Source organism: Anas platyrhynchos, chromosome 4 (genome assembly GCF_047663525.1).
Source record: "Anas platyrhynchos isolate ZD024472 breed Pekin duck chromosome 4, IASCAAS_PekinDuck_T2T, whole genome shotgun sequence".
Classification (NCBI taxonomy): Eukaryota; Metazoa; Chordata; class Aves; order Anseriformes; family Anatidae; genus Anas; species Anas platyrhynchos.
In genome coordinates, this window is record NC_092590.1 from 67,270,663 (window position 1) to 67,287,690 (window position 17,028).

At 36.5% G+C, this 17,028-nt stretch overlaps 1 protein-coding gene across 11 annotated transcripts in view; it reads right to left on the reverse strand.

The window, feature by feature from the left end:
• Positions 1 to 17,028, reverse strand: part of C4H4orf50 (chromosome 4 C4orf50 homolog) — an 82,065-nt gene that overhangs the window by 57,850 nt on the left and 7,187 nt on the right. For 7 of the 11 annotated variants that reach the window (XM_072037784.1, XM_072037781.1, XM_038177953.2 and 4 more), the window contains exons 5-13: positions 16,809 to 16,961; positions 13,153 to 13,267; positions 12,251 to 12,384; positions 9,657 to 11,888; positions 8,863 to 8,964; positions 7,019 to 7,165; positions 3,532 to 3,708; positions 1,285 to 1,341; positions 656 to 838 (exon numbers count right to left, since the gene is read on the reverse strand). In XM_072037784.1, the coding sequence (XP_071893885.1) occupies positions 656 to 838; positions 1,285 to 1,341; positions 3,532 to 3,708; positions 7,019 to 7,165; positions 8,863 to 8,964; positions 9,657 to 11,888; positions 12,251 to 12,384; positions 13,153 to 13,267; positions 16,809 to 16,961 (3,300 nt within the window). Of the gene's footprint in view, positions 1 to 655; positions 839 to 1,284; positions 1,342 to 3,531; positions 3,709 to 3,787; positions 3,948 to 7,018; positions 7,166 to 8,862; positions 8,965 to 9,656; positions 11,889 to 12,250; positions 12,385 to 13,152; positions 13,268 to 16,808; positions 16,962 to 17,028 lie in introns of those variants that run through there. The other 4 variants (XM_072037787.1, XM_072037782.1, XM_072037783.1 and 1 more) reach the window with 3 other exon arrangements.

Sequence of the window (17,028 nt, forward strand, 5' to 3'; positions counted from 1 at the left end):
TCAGGAAGACAGTGTGAATGTGCACAGTATTTTGATGTTTTGTTTATTGGGAAGCTTTACACTATGATCATTCATCACAGCAATGTCTGAGAAAATGTCTGAAGGCAGTGAAGTATTATCTCCCTTTCTGACAGATGAGTTATTAATTCCTGACACACAAAACATTCATTCTCAGTGTGAGCTTGGGCAAGACAGTAGGGAAACCAGACTTGACATGCTCAAAGTGGACACAGCCAGATACAAAATCCAGTCCCACCCTGCAACCACACTGCCGTTTCTTTTTCTTTTGATTCCTTCAGAAATCTGGAATGAAGCATTGTGCAGGAAGAAAATGCAAAAAAAAAATATTTAAGGTCAAATTGTATCATATATGCTGCATTATCCACTAGGCTCGGTATTTTGTCTAAGTATTATGTAAGTGTTTTTGCAATGTGCACAGACATACTTGGCGATAAGCTCCAGAATAATTAAACCCCAACCAAAACTGCAGTAAACCAGCCAACTCCACTGACTTGCCTGAAGCAATATTTATATTAGGTGCCCAGATATATTTTATAACTATACACTGAGTCTCTCTGAACACTTTAAAAAAAAACCACTGACTTAATACAGAAGCTGAAAACAGAGGATCCTACAAGGACATACAAACACTAACCTCTTGATTACACGTTGGTGTAAAAGTGGCTGTGTACTCTGCCAGGGCCATGTCGTTCACCAGGCGTTTCACCTCTTGGTCAAATGCAGAGTTCTTAAATCCTCGCTGGTGAAGTTCGCCATGCATCCTGGTAATGAAGCTGTTCCTTTCTTGGCATTTTTGTGTGAGGCAAGCCAACTTTGCCTACGCATGATGAACACACACACATTGATCTCACTCCCTGCTGAGACCTCAAGATTGCACTTTGTGTCTGATGAAATTCCACACATTGACCCAAAGCTGTATATCGCAGCCCTATGCTTCTAGGCCATTTAGGTGCTTCTGCACCCTGCAGCAGAGGGGCACACACACATAAACTGGAAAGAAGCATCCACTTCTCCATCCGTGAAGACCCACTTTCCCAAACTGAACAATAATAGCAATAATTAGCAATAATTATCCCTTAGCAATAATGTCAACCAACCCTTGCCTAAAAGCCCAGGAGCAAGCAGCTAAGTCAGGAGTAGCTGCAAAAGCAGGCACACACACACACAGAATGGCTATGATACACTGAAAAATAAAGCAAGTCTGTAAACACAGGGATACCCATTTGTGGATGCCCTGCTTCAGTCTCAAGGAACACACACTACCTTCAGAGGAGCTAGCATCAGCTTCACATCAGACTTTCTCTTCTGAAGTTCTTTTGTCTGAAAAGTTGAAAAACATAATTTATTAACTTATTCAAAAATCACTTTAAAATATTGCAGCAATTTGTTAATATTTGTTTTAGACCTGACTTTCAAGGCATACACTTCACATAGCTGTGTGACCCTGTATCACAAATACCATGAAGCAGTGTAAGTTGTTTGTACATTGATAAGCCCTGGCACTGAAACACTGCCCTAGCATTGATGTTGGGCTTACGTATTACCAAGTGCTTTTGGATGCTTTTTAGATGTAGCCCGATAACACTGGGGCTATTTCATCACAGCAGAATCACATTAAAGGGTTGGTATCATTCATTATGCATTAATACTCCCATTTGGACTGTGAATCTTCCAAAATACTCATTTGGGGAAAAGTTTTCCCTTTTCTTGTTTGAATTATCTTGTAGAATGCAAGAAACACAGGAGGATTTTCTGCATGTGCATTCCATGGCAGGTTTTGAAATGTGAACATCAACAACTTTCTACTTTGACATGATTGATGCATTCACTACTATGAGGTGAGCCAGATGACCTGCTCTGTATCTTATGAGTAAAATGTTTATTATTCATGGGAAAACTGCTTTCTGATTACGCAGAAATGTAGTGTTCTGCCAGGTAAAATCTATTTCTATTATAAATCAATACAGTATTATTTGGCAATAAAGTACAGATTCATTTGCATTCATTTTGCTTGAGAATTTGTATTTCTATAAAGCCTGGAATAAATATATCACATGCGTCCAGGAAGAAAAAGACTCCCTTTATAAGAACTCAGTTATGCTGAAAGAGGTCACATGGTCCTCTGCCAAAAAATAGCAAGCTAGGGAAGGAACATAGTATGCAGGATAGAAGAGACATGTCTTTGCATTGCACTAGCTCTGAGGGAACAAAGAAAAAGCTGGAAGTAGGTCCCTTCGCTGGTAACATTAAAATTTTGATGAGGCACAGAACAAAATGCTTTGTTGATCCTACAGGACAATTAAGAGCTGCCCATTTATGTGGATAGCACGTCTCACCCTTTGCTCACCTACCATATGCAACATCCATCAATGCAGGCAGCAGACACTATAAAGCAAATTCATTTTACCAACACTACTCTGTTAAGAGGCAGCCTAATCAACTCCTGGGAGAAGCCACTAGGCCTCCACAGAGGGCTGGTTAAAGTAAATCACAGCACATGACAAGGCAGTGGATTTATTGTGGAGGAAGGGTGATGAAGCTCGTACTCTGCAGGAAGAATAAAATTCTCTGTCTCCGATATTTCAGAGAAAAGAGAGGGGAGAAGAATGTTCTGTTCATTGTGTAGTGTGCTATTGAGAAAATGCCATTTGCTCCATTTGCTAGCTGTTTCAGAGCACAATGGGCAATTCCAATTTGGCTCATATCGTAGCAATCATCTCTTTAAAAAAATTAGTTCCAAAGAAATGGAAAATAAAATCTAAGGAAACAAAGCCTTAACAGGAATTAATTTCCACCTAGGTGCTCAGCTGTTGCAGTCACACTGAGAGCAGTTTGACTTTAAGGCAGCAGCTCTACAAATGTTAATGAGAGTACCTGCCCTGTTTTGCCAGGTGAAATACAATGCACATGTGTAAAAACTGCTAATGTAAGCATTCTTGCATGTATATGGAGGTTCTCTTTTACCATGCCAGAAAAATAATCAAATAAACACTACAACACACACCAAAACGAAAATGAGTTAATGAAATTTCATAGTGTGCAACACTAAGAGCTGGATCTTAAAAAAAAAAAAAAAAAAAAAAAGCTACAAAAATTCTATTAAAATTCTACCTCTAGCTCAGTTTATCTCCTGGTCTGATACAGTGCAACAAGAGAGCCGGGAATGCTAAAAATCCTGACAATTTAAGCCAAGAAAGTGGCTCTGTAAAAAAAATTTCAGCACTACTTTGCTTGCATTATGCTATGGGGATTAGAGCAGAGACTGGTGGCAACTTTTATTATGGACTATCATCTTCCCATAATGTTGACCACCCAGACAGTTTATATCTTTGCCCTATTTCTCTGAAGCAAGGGTTACTTTTACATGTCTGTAAACCATTTAATTATCCCCAGACACATTGCTAGGAAAGATTGTGATTTTGGTTTTCTGTTTGGAGACGAGGTGGAATCTGAAGTCTAAGCTCACATCACTCCGCCCTTTCAACTGCACAGGCAACAGCTTTCCTGTACCTTTTCACATAGCTGAGTCTGAAGGAGTTCCACTTCATTTTGCAAGCCCCGAAACTGATTTTGTAATGCAGCCTGGTCCCTGAGCTGGGCCTTCAAGGTCAACACTTGCTGCTGTAATCTTTTATTGGCTATTTTACTCTCCTCTGTTTCCTGAGCATCTTTCATGTCGTACACAGGCTAGAGAACAAATACACAGATTTTCAAATTAGCTGTAGAAAAATATAATAATATTCTCAATCAAGTTTTAAAGCAACATACCTACCTTGTAACTCATTTTTTAAGCTAATATGAAATGTCTGACTTCAAACCTTCATAAACACAGTAGCATATCTTGCAGTAATCTTAAAATTGTTTATGAGCATTGAGTTCTTGATCCCCTCTGAGAGTAGGTGTAGGACTGGGATTCCACAAAGTTCCTTCAAGGTAAATACTGAATTATAATCATTTCATACTTGGGGAAACTGGGGCACAGGCAGATTAAGTGACTAACCTAAGGTCACAGAGTGAGTAAGAATAGAATTCAAAAGTCCCCAGTCTCCTGCTCTAACTTCTATAGAATATGCTCCTTGTTTTTTCATGTGTTTATCTCAGAGAGCAAATTGCATGCTTGCAGTTATATTTTTGTTATGGAAGATTAATAATAAAAGTAGTCTCATTTTAAGTACAAATATTAAAAATACTAAAAAATATTAATTACATTGAAATGTAATAACAGTGGTACAGAATAAGTGTACCACTGGGGGAGGAGGAATTAAATTCAGAAGCTCTTTCTTCCCCTTCTTTTTGTTTGTTTGTTTGTTTCATGCTCTTAGATTGAAAGGATTATTGAGAGTTTTAAATTTACGGTCAGCATCATAATGTCAGCTCCTAGAAGTGATACTATCAGGCTAAATATTCACATGTACAGTCTAAGAATGAGAAATAAAGGAAGAGAGGGTGAAGAAAGTCTTGCAAAAAATGTTAACACTGTTGTGAACTTATATTTTATAAATATTGAGTTGATACACACAGCTGTTCAAGCTTTCCTGTAACATTATACATGCAATTCTAAAGATATCAAGCATTTTGGTAATTAAGCTAAAAATCCTAGTCAGACCTACCATAAAAACACGTAACTTTCTGAGAAAATGTGCAAGGAGATGGTTTGATTTTCACGGATATTAACACTGAAACAGCTGAGAGAAGAGCTAGTGTTCAGCCACAGCAGCACAGTGTAATTCTGCATGGCTTTTTGACCAGCTTTTGAATTTGAACCCCTCAGTGACTAGAATATATTAAAAGTACCCTTTCACAGAAAACAGCAAACTGTATTGATAGATCATGTCATTCTGGCTGCAACACATCACTGCAACACAGATAAAAACATGAGTATGACATTTTCATACTCTTCCATATGAAGCAAGTTCTCTATGTGTAGCATTCTAATAATTCGTTCATGCTTTGTATCAAAATTGTTGGCTCCCTCTTGTGTTAAGAGAAAAGAACAAAAGCAAGTGTTGGACACATCAAGATTGATTAAACCAGCATTGCAATGACAAAAGCCTGAGAATGAGTCTAAGATATAGTATTTTCCTCATCTGCTCTCCTACACACACACAAAACAAAAGCACTTTAAATGAAAAATGGAAGCACTCCCTGACTGAAGATGCTTAATAGAAAAGAGGTGGAAAAAATAATTTGCTTGAAGGTTAAAGACAGGCAAGGGTTGCCTCTCTCCTTTTGCACTTTGCTGGCCTGCTAGAAGATTTCTCTAGCTAGAAGATTTCTCTAACTAGAAGATTTTTCAAAGCACAAATGAGGCATACAAGATTTATGTCACTTTCAGGTGTCCCAATTAACCATTGGTCAAGCTCCAAAAGGGTGAAGGACCCAGCAGCTGGGAAATAACTGAAGGATAACTAAACACAAAACTTAGCATTTAACACACCACATTCTATAAAATCTGACAAGATCTCTAGCATTTAAAGTTGATGCCTAAACATTAACAAAAAATATTCCTTCTCTATGTGCTGCGCTTGTCTCAAAACTGAAAATTAGAACAAATATGACCTTTTGGCTACAGGCCATGATAAGAATTGGGAGATCACTTGGGAAACATGGCACTTCATTTACTATGTACATTTCATCCAAAATTCATTTTCAAAGCTGCTCTCTTGATGCTCACCCACAGATTTCTCCGAACTCCTACTATACTGCTAGAGTTCAGAAAGCCACCTCAACAGAAAATTTCCCCAAATATTCTCATGTTAAATGGTACTTTCCCTGTTAGCAACACCACTAAAACAAGAAGCGTTAGTAGTAATTTTGAGGTATATTATATCAGCTTTCATTTGTGATGTATAATATCACAACAGTCTTTTGAAGTCTCAGCTGAGAACTAGAATCCCTGGCAATAGAGGCTGTAGAGCATAAGGCACAAGGTACAGCCTTGGGTTCTAGATTGAGAGTGCTCACATCCTCACTTCTTTCAAGCAATTTCAATTAGCAATCAGAATTCAACTGCCTAAACATCCTATCGTGTGAGGAGTAAAAGCCTAAATAAAGTACACAGGGCTTGCAGATGGCCAACTATGCTCTCAGCCAGGATGCCTTAAGGCATTTCAGTGGGATAAACAGTGACATTTAGGCAACTGAACTGAGCCCAAAATCTTTACATGTTCCAGAATGTGTTTTTATTTTCTTCTGAAGCCATATCTATCAGGTTCAAACTAAATTTGCAAATATTGCAGGTTATTACAAGATTGCTTTTCCAACTGATGTATGCTTCAAATTTTATCTTTGTAGTTCTCCTGTCAAGAAGGAGAGAAATATTTTGAAGGCTATCTGAAAGGTCTTTTTGAAAGCTGCTTCCAGGAGATTATTCAATAATTAAAAATATTTAATTAAAACAGTTTATTTGGGCAGGGGGAGAGGGAATAAAGACTTTATCAAGACACAGAACCCCCTGAAAATTCCAAAAGCTTCCATTAACTGCAAAAACACAGAATTTCTGTTATAGATATTTTCTAATTATTTTTTTTTCTCTCCCATGTGATAGATTTCCTGGATTGAGCTGCTTACACCAGTTAGATTTTGACTCCCCATTAATCCATGCCTCCTGCTCATTTGCAAATGAAGTTGCTCCACAAAATGTCTAGCATCACAGCTTCTTTTTGCCTGTCCAAAACTAGTTCTCTGCACTGGAAGGCAAAATGATGCAGTGGCCCAGCACCAGAAACATGGGCCCAATACCAGAAACATTCTCAAACTGCAGAGCACAGAAAGCAAAGAGCACTCAAAGGAAACACCTTCAACTTTTGGTGGTTTCGTTAAGGTCACTTGAAAATCCACTTTACATAACATCTTACTTTAGAGTTTACAGCTGCATTGTCTCTAGGTGCTCTATACTTGCTTCAAATTTCTTGCCAATAACATTAACAGGTGTCTCATCATCCAGAATGTCCTGTCCAAAGGAATGTGCTTTTCTTGATTCCTTTTACATACATACCATTAATTTGCAGTGCTGCTTTTGAAGCACTTTGTCCCCAGCTTCTTGTTTAAGATGGTCTAATTCGGACAGAACCTGTATCAAACGAGTTTTGATTTCTTCATATCTTGTTTCCGCAAAGCCAAGTTCCCTGTACCACTTCTGAGCCTAGAAGGAAAAAATAAAAAGCAAAATTACTGAGTGCAGTTAGTCTATCGGTGATACCTTTTCACAATACTGGCTTACAACCACGGACTTGAGTCTGATCTTCATGTCACAAGGTTTAAATTGTTGTTATTTGGTTTAAATAAATGGAATTATACCATAAAATACCATCTTATAAGAAGGAATTAGTAAAATAGCTTAAATCAAGTTCTGTAGAAATGTATTTAACTGGAGTTATGCAGTATAGTAGATTAAAATTGAAGTTGATTTCTGAATTTGAAGCTAACTGGATGACTCTGAATGAAGCTTAAAAAAATGTGGCGAAGGTGAATGTACTTACAGTTTCAGAGATTATATCTTTGAAAGCCATCAGAGCAAAATGAAAGTAAGATTTTATCAGCAAGGGGTAAAACAAATCCTGAAAAATGTCAAAAATGAAAAATACTGTGGTGGAAGAAAGAAGCCTATAGACTTGTGAGCTTATACCTTTGTATTACTTCTAAGATGAGTTTTCCCTGCTTATACACATTAACTGTCATTTCAGAAAACAACAACAAAAAACACTCAGTAGATACTCTGGCTGCCTAACAGCAAGCTCCCTTCCTCATATGAGGCATCATTTCTGCTCCTTTCTGAATCAAAGGCTTCACATTCTTTTAAATAAACTGAGGAAGTTGTAGTAATACACAAAATGATTAGAAGGACTCAAGTTAATCAAATTTTTAAAATTAAAAAAAAAAAATAAATTATTTTAAAATAAATCTCTTTGCAGCAAACTGTAAGGTCAGGAGTCAGCCATCAACCCACCACTTCATTCCATCTGCCTCATCTGAAATCAGGGAAGTCACACAGTGGTTGTCGAAGGACATCCATTTTGTACACCCACCATGTGTAATCCTACTGCTCTTTTACATATTCAGTGTAACACTTGTAATTGCCAGTGTTATTCCACAGGCAGTCTAAGCAATGCCTGTTATCATGTGAAACAGCTCCATAAATACAAGCTTGACATAAAGCAATACATTCTGCTTAGATAAGCAAGCACTGGAGATTGTTCAATAAAAACAGGAATGTTAAAGCTAACATATCAGGAAACGCACAATGCAGAAAGCTTCCTCAGTTGGTATTAAAACCTCAGATTTGCTGTACACAGGCACAGAATTAGCTGTCCATCCAAATAAGAATTTCCACATAGGTGGTGTTGGACTTTGTGTTTCCTACATAGATGTCAAGACAAGAGGCAGGGTGCTTGCTTTGCACTCTCACTAGGTATAAAAACCACTTGACTATATCAGTTTTTGTCATTTTGCCTCTTAATCAAAAATTTGTCTGAATTCAGGTTTGCCGTAATTCTCAGTGTTTCTGCTGCTTTCTGTTCTTCATTTCTAGTGAGGGGGAGGAAGCACTCTGCCCAGAAGTGGCTGCAGCAGATATTTTTGTTTGGTGTGTCTTTATTAAGCACTCAGCTTCTCTCAAAGTCCACCGAAGGAATGCACCTTCACTTGAAATTCCAGCCAACAATGAATAACTGTGCAATTCATCACTCACCTGAAAGATCACAGAGATATGGTTCAGTTCTGCAGATCAGAGACTTCCCCGTTTTGTAAAAGCATTAAACACTTGTAGAAAGAACATCCATGTAAGAAAACAAAATATAAAACAAATTTTCTCCTGAGAATTACATCAGAGTGGGAGGTTACCTCTATTTTTGATTTTTCCAATTCCTTTTGCTTTATTTTTAGTTCCTCTTTTGCCTTTTCCACTTGCTCTTTCATCATACTGTAGCTTTCAAATGTGCTGTCCTGGACACACAACAGAAAGACATGACTCCTCTCACCTATACACAATGATGTATGCACACATTTTTACTAAAAAACATACACTTTCATTTTATCTGAATTACTACAAATATTTGCATACAATCAAAATATTAGAGATAAATGTTCCCCTGTTGATCATTCTCAAATAAAGTAACAATTCTGCTTTTAGAACATTGTAATCTTCATAGAATTACACTGCAGTGTAAGATTCATGGTTGCAGAAGAAAAATAAAGATGAGAAACTGAGAATAATTAAAGATCTTGTCTTTACACATATTTCACAAGAATGAAAACAATTTAAAATAGACCCTATCAGAATAAAAACTAGTAAGTGAACATGTACCACTGCAACAGAAATTTGTGGAAATCACTCTACCAGAAGCTTTCATTCTTGCAAGCAAATAAACAAAAATTTCCCTGAGCCAATGCACTCAAGTATCATTTTTGACTTTTGAAGCTCACTGTAGCACTTTAAAATTCTCTAACACAACATTCAGAAAACAGCTCTCTGGTATTTTGCCTTCTGTTTTAAAGTTAACTGCAGCACCTCAGATCTCCAGGACATGGCAGCTTACAATACCTTCCATATTTCTAAGTTAATTAAGCTTTGTCCTCTGAAGGGCATTTTTTTAAGAAGATCCTGCTTGATAACATTCCTTATTGGTACTACTTACCTCTTTGCTGGGGAAATAGCTGGAGGGGTCTACTCCTTCTTCTTCAGTCTGAGTTATACTACATGATGTTTCGATTTTCTTTGGATTAAGATCACGTTGTTTACTTCTGTTTTCTTCTTTTAGGTTTACTACATTTTCCTTTGTTCCCAAGCATTTTTCTTTTCTCAGATCTTCATAGGTGAAACCCAAAGAAGACACTAATTCTTTTAATTTGTTGTTTTCTAAAATAAGGTTTGCATTTGCTTTTTGAAATTCATTAAATTGTTCTGCAGTTTCTTTCTTGATTCTGTCTATAGTTCTTTTTAGCACACATTTTTCCTCCTGTAAATCAGAAATAGTTTGATAATAGCTGGTTTTGCACTCTTGAAGTTCTGAAACCAAGGCTTGGTATTTGTCTTGTTCACATTTTACTTCTGCCAAACTTCTCAATAAAGTTTCTTTTTCATCTTCTAAAAGAGATATTCTGTGCAAGTTTCTCTCTCTCTCTTGTATTAATTCATTATATTTCACTACATAGTTCTCATTGTCTTGTAATAATTTAGCTATTTCTATGAAGCACCTACTTCTTTCTTCTTTCAAGTCTAAAAGCAGCTGTAAATACCTCATTTTCCTTTCACCAAGGGATAAAACACTCTTGGGAAGGTGATTTGATTTAACTCTCAAGGAATCTTTGTCAGAATTCCTATTTTTATCTTCAACATAAGAGAGATTCTTAGAGAAGTTTTTGGCAAAAATTGTTCTTGGGCTCATCCTGTTTTCTTCTGATATATTGTTACTTATGTTGTATATGTCAGCAACTTCATTCTCATTAAGTAAATTTTGAAAAGAAGCAATGTTAGCTTCATCTACTTCTAAAGCATATTGAAAATACGCATTCATCTCCTCTTCTAGTGCACACATCTTCTGAACGTATCTCTCATTCTCGTCTTGTAATAAACTGACCTTTTTTGAGTAATTTTCATTCTCTTGCATCAGTAGAAATATTCTCTGAGAACACACAGCCACTGCTTTTTTCAATGTATATATTTTCACATTATGCTCATTAACCGCTTCCAGTGGTGACAGATGACAGAAATACTCATAAAAATTGCTTTCTGGCAGGAACTGTTTGCTTACACACATAAGCAAACTCTTTTGCATAGGAGACAGTATTTTTAGCAGATAACTCTCTTCCTGTGACCAAAAACTTTTCTGAAGATATGCATATTGCACATTTTCAGCAGACATCTTTTGACATGAGAAATTCTTCTCTTTTGATTTATGTAATTTCATGGACTGGTCTTTCTTTTCTTTCAGTCCAACATTCCTGGACGACTTTATTTGGTGAGTTGTTTTCTGAGGTTTCTCTCCTTTCTCTTCCGTTTCCATTATGTCTCCTCTATTGCATGTCCTGGTCACATCAGAGATGCAGGTTACTGAGAGGGTTTCTTGTTTCTTCTTTAGTTCAAGACTCCCATTGAAATGATTCTGTAAGTCTTTAAAATCTACAGATATATTGTGGACACCTTCTGGGCTACCTGGTTTGTCTTTAGTGTCCATTACAAGCTTCCCAGGCCAAATCAACATAGTTTTATTTATAACTTCAGAATTTTCCTCAAAAACACAGGTAACTTGTTGTGCTTGGGCTTTCTCAGTCTGTATTTCTTCTTCTTTAACTCTCCTTATAAAGATTCTTTGGTGATACTTTATATCATTAACACCTTTATCCAGACTTTTATTTTTACATTTATTTTTGGGTAGAATTTGTTTGTTTTGCTGATGTTTTTCCAAACAGCATTTTTCTAGAAAGAATGTGAAATTGTCGTTCACAAAGCAAGGTGGATTTCCATGAAGAACTACAGAAGCTTTTTCAGAAAAACCTTGTTCTGCAACAACATAAAGGCCATCAGAGCAAAAAGTGGTATTTGCCTCACTGAAATCCAAGCTCCTCGTTTTCTTCACCATTGTGACAGCTGCTATGTGGTAGCTTTCAGGTTTTAACAAGATAAGGTAGGGCTTGTCCCTCATCAAAGTTTCAACCACAGAAACAGGGAACATCTTTGCTGGTAGATTAATAGCTTGTTCCTTCATGAGAGAAAACCATTCTTCATCTTTGGTTTCCTTACATATCTCATCAATAGTTAACTTCTCAGAACAAGGTGGAAGCAGTCTTGCTGCAGGATAGCTTGGGGTATGTCTAAACAAAGTGAAACTATCCTCTAGACCTCCTGGCTTTTTTGTCCCAAGGGTGACCTAGTAATAGCAAACCAGAAATGCTTCAAACTGAAAAATATAAGACAAGGTATATCATTCCATATCATTGTAAGTCATTTTTCACTTCATTCATTACACGCTTATTTACAGACAGATGAGAAAAGCATTGCCATAGTTTTCAAACAATCTCAATATTTAAAATAGAATAATGGTACAAATAAGAAGGTACAAATCATTTTCTTAGTGCACACCTTTACCCATCTTGAATAACATCTTTAGTAGAGATGATTTCAGGATACTTTGATATCCAACTTTAAATCCAACTCTTCTTTTTATCTCAAAATTCACAGATTCACTGTGCTCACAAAGATAACAAGAATAGCAGGAACTTTTCTTCTTACCAGTTTGATCTCAGATAAGCCAAGTTCTTCAGTAATGTTTGCAAAGGGTCCAGAATTTTGTTCCAAAACTGGTAGAATTTCTTCCCGTATCTTCTCTATCTGCTTTAGCCCATCAAAGCTACATCCTGGCGTTTCTGTTACAGTAAAGCACTGGGTAAGTGTGATGCCACTCACAGATGAAAAACAAACCCCCAAACTTCTGACCAGATACTTTGAACAGAAAGCATTTTAGTCAGAGTACACCCAAGACTACCTGTTCTAGAAAAAGTGCATATCAACTATGATGTGGAGATAAGCATGACATTAATCAAGAAAACATATTTCATAAGAAAACATAAATATTAAGCTCTAAATTTAGAAATATTTGGGAGGCTGTTCCCCACAGTTCTGAAAGCATCTAAAAAGGAAAAATATATCTCATTATAGTGAGTGGAGGAAAACTTGTAGGTTAAACTTAGAGGTTAAACCTAAGGGCTAAAATATTCTTTGCAGGTCTGTATTTGCATAAACTGAAATTTGCCATAAAATTCCCATTAATTTCAGTTAGAAGAATTAGCCTTCCAAAATCAGAGTTTTCATGTAATGTTTGGTCTAAAAAAAACAAATCTGAAATCTACATGGCATTCCCAAACACTATACTTCCATCTAGACATGGGAAATGTCCCCTAAATCCGCAGCTCTATAGCCTCTGGCAGTTCCAGGATTTCTTGGGAAAGCTCATATCTAAATGCTAGCATCATTGCTGTGAATAGTCATTCCCTCACCTTCTCAAGATATAGTTTGCAGATTAGGAGGTTTTTAGAAGGTCTTTTACCTTCTAAATCATGCATGCCACATGAATGAAGTCACCTACACTTTTGCTGCACAGAAGTGTAATCAAAAATTACATTTTGTTTTCATACCGTACTCTTTGGCATGTAGCAGTACAACTGGAGTTTGTGTAGCTCTGCTTTTCAGTGTATCTGATAGTACTCCCCATTTCAGATTTTGAACATCATCCTGGACTAGGTCGTCATTCTTAATGGGAAGAGGAGGAGACAAATAAAAAGCAGACCATAAAAACAGTGTTTCTTATATGAGAAATAGGCATAAAGATTTCCTTTCCTATTAGCATTTACATTCAAAAGACCCATTATTTAATTATATATATAATTGCTGCTAGTTCATACAGTTTTCTCATTCCAACATTTTCCAGTAAATGTCATGATTGCTAGACTTCACTCTTTCATACACTACAACTACGTAAGGAAGAAATCTGGGTAATAAGCATGTAATATGTTGGCACACAGATGGACCACTAGCAGAGCAGAGTCTAACTGATAAGTCCATGAATAAATAAAAGAAAGTCTAATCAAAGAGGAAATTAGACTAATAGTTTGTTGCCCAGCATACTGCAGGATACAAAGACAATTGCTCATAGACTGGAAGAGTTCTTTACAAAAAGTAGAATAATTGTTCAGATCAAATTTTTCTTTACAGTTAATACTGTAATTATAGATTTCATATCCTGCTCATCTATCTTCACTCTCTGATTGAATTTATATACTGGGACAATTTCTGGTGCAAAGCAGATACCCTTAATATTTGATACACTGCAGATCATTTCACATCTACCCTGCTCATTTTTAGTGAACAGAATAATCAGGTTTGATTTTTCAACAAAAGATATAATTGAGGCTGTAGCCAGAACAACTACAGCACAGAAACTAAGCCAACACAGTCAATTCTGTCTTCCCACACATCAGATGCCAGCAGGAAGAAATCTCATCCCCTCTGGGTTGAGCTGCAGCTTTACAGTTACATACAGATGGAAAAGGCAGTGACTTCAAAGTCTGCCTTTCGCGTCTGCAAAGGCCACTTGATTTTCCACACTATTACCAGAATAATTTTGTGTGAGAATGATTTTGATTTCAACCCAAGCCATATTCTGCATTATATTCATCCATATTCATGCCCAGTTATGATACCTTGATTGGGTAGCATGATTTAACTGGAAACCACAATATTTCCAACATTTCTTCTTTTTCTCAGTAATACTGAAACTAATGTTAGTTCCTTGAAACACACTCATTCTTTACCTGCAAGTTTGCCTCTATTTTGTCCCAGATATCTTTTCTTTATTTCGGAGGGAACCCTTTGTGGGTTCCATCAAAAGATGGGTATACAAGAAGGTGTAAAAGATACAATGCTTGAATGCCAGGAACATCACAGCATGAAACCCATGCTTTGAATGTCACGTGAAAGCTGTAGAAAGGTGCATCATTTGGTGTTTCTTAACTTTCCTTCATTAAAACTTTGAGTGACCCCCTGATATTTACATCTAGAAATTGCCTGATAAATAAAGACAGAGGTACATGGTATAAGCTGCTTTTCTGTGCATTTTTCGCTCAGGCATAAGCTGTAATCAAGACACTGAAGGCAAGATCCTAATACCAATTCTGTAAAGTCACATTTCTAATGAGATTTATCTGACTACACCCCTCCATACAATTAATTTCACCTAGTTTTCAAGAATAATTGATGTGCTTGGCAATTTGAATGACAAAACATTGAGTGAGGAATCTCATACCGTGTGTATTTCACACGGGTCTGCTAAGCCTGCCTTCACAAACTACTTTTTTCCTGGCTGAGGAATAGACAAATGATCCTATTTGCTCTTTCAGTGAAAAATTATATACCAGCAGCTTTCCAGAAAAGCAACAGCATGAAAATCTTTCTTGTATTGCATACAACTCCTCATCTGTATTCCTGGTGATAAAGTATGGAGAGCTTAAATAGGATTTCTCTTGTAACTCTTTTGGTTTGAATACTCCAAGACCAATGTAATGAGATTAGGAAATTCTTTTTTTAATAGGTGATACTAAAAGATGAGTTGAGGGGAAATAGCCCTCTTCAGTTTTACAATACAACACCAGAGGTCTCCCTCCTCCTTTTATCATAGATACTGAAATGTATTTCCTACTATTTCAAGACACTATTTTCTACAGGAAGAATCCATGTGAATTCAGAGCAGTTCAAAAAAAAGGAGGAAAATACAACCAGTAATGCAGACTACACAAGGTTTGATGCCGCTGGTGCTATGTACAGGATTTAAGGAACACAATCAACTGTGCATCAGAACAAAGTACTTAGCATGTATTATGGCATGTTCATTTATACCAAAGGTATAAACTTGATAAACTCATAAGACAACATAGCTATAAATGAATAGTTGGAAAATAAAAGATTAGTAAACTTTGTGTAGGAGGAAAAAATAACTTTTTACCATGGTACGACATAGAATAAATGAGATTTGGTTCTATTTCTTGAAGACTTTCTGGATTAGTCTCAGGCCATTAGTCAGCTGATATACCCTGTTCTCACACCTTCACATAACTCAACATTTACTTTCTCCCTTTCTGAATATTCTCAAACAAAGAAATTCTCCACTACTTATTATCTGGCTCTGAAAGCCCTCAACCTGCCTGATTTTAGTTGGGCAGCCTCCTCACAGTGCACTAGTTTGTTGTACCTGTGTATGACCCACTCCAAGTCTCTCTAAAAATATCTTAAGCTTGGCTCAGGTGATGTATAAAAATGAGCAACAGCAGTGAGTCCTTCTGACAAATCAGAGCAGCTAAGTAGAGGTCATCTATGCTCTGTGGAAGAATCTTACCAACCATTTTCTGGTACACACATACATACACACACACAAAATAAATAAATAAATAAAATAAATAATAAAATAAAATAAAATAAAATAAAAATAAAAATAAAATAAAATAATAAAATAAAATAAAATAAAATAAAATAAAATAAAATAAAATAAAATAAAATAAAATAAAATAAAATAAAATAAAATAAAATAAAAGCTCCTGGAACTCATTTCTTTGGGATTATAAAGCCAGAAATGGTACCAAATCACTACTTCTGTTAAGATATGTTCAAGTACCAGATTAAAATCTTCTTGATTTCTTCTAGGCATACATGCACAAAGGATCCTCTCTACTTTCTCCCAGTCCTGGAATTATTCAGTGTGATTGTCCTCCTACACTAAGGGGATTTTATTCATGCCCATTACCTCTCAGTTAATTGCAGTTAAAATTGGGATAGTTCTAGGGATATCAGGTCATATAGGGATATAGGGATATCTGAATGGGATAGCTGAGCATGAGGCTTAACTTATTTCACTTTACTTAACAAATCATCAGACTAAAAATACCCTCTAACTGAGTGCATAAAGAATAAAACCTTTCTTGAGTTCTCTGCATTAAAAGAATTATTCTTTGTCAGCAAAATGAATTGGCAGAGGCTGAATGCCATATTACAGTAAATGCAGAGCTTTCCCATGCAATGCTGGCGTGAACTGAGTGAAGCAAAGAAAACCTATTCAGTGTATTCAGAGCACAACACAATGATGTGGAGCTTCAAACCATCAAATATCTCAACTCACTCCCAGCCATGAATACGGTATCCATCTTCCCTTGTTTTCCATTATCCAGATCTCATAGCCAAGATTTATTTTCAGTTATGCTTTTTTATTTCAGCATCCGGGCATGAATAAGATGCAAAAACTCACCCAACCATATGTGTACTCTTCCTCTGAATGGTGTCCACGAGTCTTAGAAGTTCTCCCGGGCTTTCTTTCAGGTGCCAACTGAGAGTTTTTGCCTTGGGCACATCGCTTTAAAATGTGAGGAAACAAGATTTGTGAAGTGCCCTCAATGTGCACCTAGTAAAAGCAGTGATACAATGAAACTCCAGCTACTGATTCCAGTCAGTGTGAATTAGACACTGAA